Here is a 5,000-nt window from a genome sequence, read left to right as displayed (position 1 = left end):
ACAGTGCATATTTTCTAGAAAACCTCACCAATGTAAAATAAGCATTTTATCGACCTTTCACTCGGGGATATCAGATTTAATCACCTCTGATATTCGTTTCAGGCAGATAACCCTTACTTAACGTGACATGACTTTGAATTAATTTACATTCCTTCACATACATGTATGTATGCTATCACGTTAAAGACCAAGATTGCTTTTTGTTTTTAGCTACGATTAGATGGCGAGTGAACAAGAAAGAATGTGAGTAACTTATGAGAAGTCACACTTTCATCCTTACTGTACATGTACATTGAGGCCATTTTATGCTATTAGCCTACACCATACCATACCTGATCTACAGTAAACACATGCTGAGTACTGGAGGGGTACGTATGACTTGGTCCTTCATAATTCTTGACATAATTGAACTGTCTTGTGTAAGAAAGACTGTGTGAGCTCCAAAGGACAATTGCTCCATCAAGTGATGCGGAAGCAAACATGCTATCTAATGTCAAAGGAAAGTGAAAGGAATAATGAGAACCTTCTTGTCAAGAGCTTTTTACTAAATAAGTGATTGTTTGGTGTTTTATTTCAATTAACTAAAATAATAGAAGAAGGCAGAGGTTCTACAATCAGTTCGAAAATCATCTACATCTACATGATCATCCCTAGGTCACGCAGACAACAACATTGAGCCATGCAGTGAACTCTCTATGCAGTGTGAGAATTCTGCCGAGACCTACTGTGAGTCTAATCATCAAAATTAAATAGGCCAATCAGACAATGCTGTATTCTACTGGACCTTTAACTGCTGTTAATGACTGATAGCAGAGAACACGTCACAAGTGGAATGCCATTGAGACTGGGATAAAAAGAATGTTAAGCTCTTAGATCATCACAGTTATGAACCCTGAACAATCTTAACAAGCTTTTATACTTGGCTCCAATGTAGTGAACATTTATATGAATGATTAACATTCTTCTTCTCCCAAATTAAACACTCGTCTTCCATATTATAGTCTTTAGTATTACAGTCAAAACAGGTCAAGCATTCCTCTCACGAGTGGATTAATTAATAAGTTCATTATTGCTAATTTGACTTCAGTAATCATTTCAATAATTTGTTCGTTGGATGAATAATGCAAAATTCAAATCAAGCCCCAGTTCAAAATTCGAATTTGTTTGGAATATTGCTGGCTTAATTCTGGTGCCTGAGTCAGGCGTGAGAATTTCACAGGTTTACTGACTTGCACAATCTGTCCTAATCTGTCAAACAATGGTCATTTCACTGTAGCAACATTACCTTTCTGTAATCTTACCAGTATCCTCAAACTCAACTTGAGACAATATATTTCGAATTCCAACAATATTTACAAATAGCTACATGTACAGTGTACATGTAGGACCTTGGACTAACCTGCCACATTAATGAGACATCTAATAGCTTCCCTGTGAGGGGAAAGTTTCTTAATCTCTACAATTTTAAACTTTTCAGGATCGTCAGTGGTCCTTTCTATGGAATATACCACTGAAAATAAAGGAAAAGAAAAACAATATTTCTAGATTTACTTTAGGGAGGAAAATTGTCCAGTCACTTTATGTAGCTTCAATCCTCTATCTAGACACATACAAATAGTTCAAAAGAGGGACAAATCAGTGGCATTTTTATAGTGACCCTAACCTCAGATGTCTTTCATTGTTCAGATAAATCGATTCACTTGTTGTCACCTTGAAATTCCAAGTCAGCTACACCAAAAAAATTAGCAAAACTAGCAGTCCTTTGTTCAGCTGAGCTACAGTGAGTCTATTCCTTACGTGATGTTACAAACTGCATTGTAATGCATATAAACTAATACAAAGCTGGAATGCAAAACAGCTTGTGATGTCATCCCAAGGATAGACCCATGCAATTCACAAGCTTGGCTGGGGAAAAAATGACTGCCAATTTTGACAAGTCATGCGGGCTTTTAGAAGTGTAACTGCAACCAGTTAATGTACATGTAAAAGACATGTTTTGAGCCAGTGATACACACTTCAACATTAAATAATTTGTTGATCAACAGATGTTGCAGCTCCAGTGTTCAACAAATGTTGAAAAGTGCTTCATGTACCAGTAGTGTTGAATGTGGAAATAGCTAGTTCATTCAACACGTTGAACATTGTTGAATGCAGTTGAATGAAAATACCGATGAGTTCTACATTTAATGCAACCAGTTGCTCCTTGTAGAGCATTGCTACCCTTACGGAATCAAATGGTATGGAACATATATGGTCCAGGTTTGGAAATGGTCCAAATGTATGGGCAAAGCTATGGCCCATATATGTTTATTACATGGACTTGATATGGGCTATTGCCTTCCATAGCAAACCCAGTCACTGTCTTGAACTACTGTCATTCTATTGTCTCTTCCTATGGGATTGCTACGTATTTGGCAAAAATCCGTACATTCACCATAGAATCTTGTATGGGAATGGTATGGGTGTGCCCCATACCATTCCCATATCATCCTAACCCTGTTCTATGGGATAACCTATTGCATTCCTGTCTCGTTTTCACATGAGTCTGAAGGGTGTCAGTTTGGTAGCATGTGATAGTGAAGAATCAGATTTATTTGCAATTGATTCTTTGGATGTGTGATAAGTTGTGCCACGAATGTTTCTGTAAACATCAAAGTTTCAGAGTTCTGCCATCAGGGTGTGATATGCCCTCCAAACAATTTTCTACTTTTAAGTCCATTCTCACGTCCAAATAGTGTGTTTCTTTGACTTTCTTTGATGGAATTTCAGGATTACTGCAACAATTAACACTTGCAGCGCAAAATGACATCAACCTATTTTTACTTTAATCATTTCCAAATTGCCGCCAAAAATGGAAGGAATCATAGTTCTCATTCAATGAAAGTTGCATGTATTAATTTTACTAGTCACTCAACAGGTGTAAACATTGTCATTCAACAAGCTACAACATCACGTCGCATTTGTCAAGGTAATGCCATGACTTTGAGTGCAATTTGAAATTCAGCATGAGTAAATTTTTTGAAAGACAAACAAAATTGCATGTCAGCCCGTAGTGTGAGTGAAATTTGTAGTCTTCATTCTTAATTTAGAAGTGCTTATTTATTCCAAAACTGCACAAGGAAAATCATGCAAATACATATTAATGATCTACATGCATATGCAAAAATTTCACCTTAAAGTTTATTAATTAATGCACTAATTTATAATAAACTACTTGCACTAATTTCACTTTTCTGCAATCTGTTTGGAATTAATCGATGTGCTCTTAGCCAATCAACACTGAAAGTTTTGCATGTACATTTAATTTATTAGTTTAGTGACAAATGTTGCACAAGGTTGAACTGTGTGTCACTAGCTTTAAGGTGCTGAAATTTGACTTTGTGGAATAAAAATTCTTGAGAGGCACTTTAAGGAGGCTTGAATTAGTTTTAAACTGCATGTACCAATTATTGGAAGGATTGAATCTACCCATTGCAACTGTTTCATGTAAAGGCAAAGTTAATGTACCATATGAAACACCAAAAATTGCTCAACAATAATGTAACATGTAACCATAGCAACAAAGGAGAAAATTCTGTGGAGCAGATTCACAGTTACCTTGAATTCACAATATTGGAAAATATTTAGGTGGCTCTTAAGCTGCAGTTAAGAATTTTTTAAATTCTGCAGAGAGTTTTACCTATAAGCATGCTAATTACTTGACAGAAATAAACAGTTTTTAAGATACAAGCATTTAAAGATAACATATAGTTTACAGTGTTGTTAGGTGGCTCTTTTGTTGCCATCATGACCTATTAGGTCAGATCAACGAGTGCATCTTGTTAAGAAATTATTGATGTTTCATTTGTACAGGTAATCACATGATTTTGAGTGCAATTTGGAACAAATAAGTACAAGTTAATTTTTGCAAAGATGAACAACAATTCAGTTTGTAGTCTTTGAAAATTTACAAATGTTTATTAATTTATTCCAAATTGCACATTGCAATAATATTACTTATTATAACGACATACATGCAAAAAACTTTCCTTTATTGCAAGCTAGCTAGCTAATTTAACTTTTCTGCACTCTGTTTGGGATAAATTGATGTGCTCTCAGGCAATCAACGTGGTGAAATATTTGCATTTACATGTATTAGGTACCATAACATTGTCATTTTGTTAAATAATTATAAATGTTGTAGAGTTCACCCTTCTAATAAGACATTACCTCCAAATTGTTGAAACTTGTGTGAGCAACCTTAAGGTCAACTCCCATCATAAAAGGGATAATGGAAACTCCATTGAGTGGGTTCTTTTTCAAACATTAAGAGGCAGCACCAGCAGTGAACTCTAGCTTCTCTGATATTACTTTGTCTGGCCGTTTGAATCTTTTCTTTATTTACTTTCTTTCATGAGAAATTCTAAACCATATCTCTTCAAATGAAAGAAGTCAAAACAGTGAAAGTGGATGTGCAAATTATAGACTGTAAGAGAAAAGACTTTTTAATTTATTTTTAGAAGTTTCTGGAAGGTTTTGTCTATTCCCTAAAACACAGACCGTGTGGAATTTACTGGATAATGATTCAATTTAATAATAATAATATAATAATAATTGAATTCTTATATTGTGCGCTTAATCCCATGAAATGATCAAGAGTACATTACATGATTTCTATCTATATATAATAACTAAATCCAGGGTATCTTTAGAAATAATAATTATTAAAAATATACTATGATCAAACTGAAATAATTATACAATTGAAATATACAATAATTATATATTGAGATAGTAATAATTATCATGATACAAATTAGTAAAAAGCTTCTTTAAAGAGGTGCGTTTTCAGATGGCACTTAAGTGGAAGTTTCTGGAGGTAGCCCTAGACTCACTCACCCAAGGATGACTTATTGGATGCTGCCACTATTCGGTTGTTTTTTATTGGCAACAATGAATGGACATCAGCTGCAATTAAAAGGCAATTAAAAAATTAAAAAAATTAAATTTCAAATTTCAAA

The 5,000-nt window shown here is 34.4% G+C and overlaps 1 protein-coding gene across 6 annotated transcripts in view; it reads right to left on the bottom strand.

Annotated features, from left to right (window-relative positions):
- The window catches only part of LOC138018560 (WD repeat-containing protein 41-like), a 43,931-nt gene that overhangs the window by 20,396 nt on the left and 18,535 nt on the right, over positions 1–5,000 (bottom strand). For all 6 annotated transcript variants that reach the window (XM_068865261.1, XM_068865253.1, XM_068865244.1 and 3 more), the window contains 3 exons: positions 4,879–4,947; positions 1,400–1,510; positions 333–487 (listed from right to left, as the gene is read on the bottom strand). In XM_068865261.1, coding sequence (XP_068721362.1) covers positions 333–487; positions 1,400–1,510; positions 4,879–4,947 — 335 coding nt within the window. The remainder of the gene's footprint in view (positions 1–332; positions 488–1,399; positions 1,511–4,878; positions 4,948–5,000) is intronic.

The sequence above is a fragment of the Montipora capricornis genome, chromosome 2 (genome assembly GCF_036669925.1).
Source record: "Montipora capricornis isolate CH-2021 chromosome 2, ASM3666992v2, whole genome shotgun sequence".
Lineage (NCBI taxonomy): Eukaryota > Metazoa > Cnidaria > Anthozoa > Scleractinia > Acroporidae > Montipora > Montipora capricornis.
Note: the sequence above shows the minus strand (reverse complement) of the source record. Positions and strands in the feature narration are given on the sequence as shown.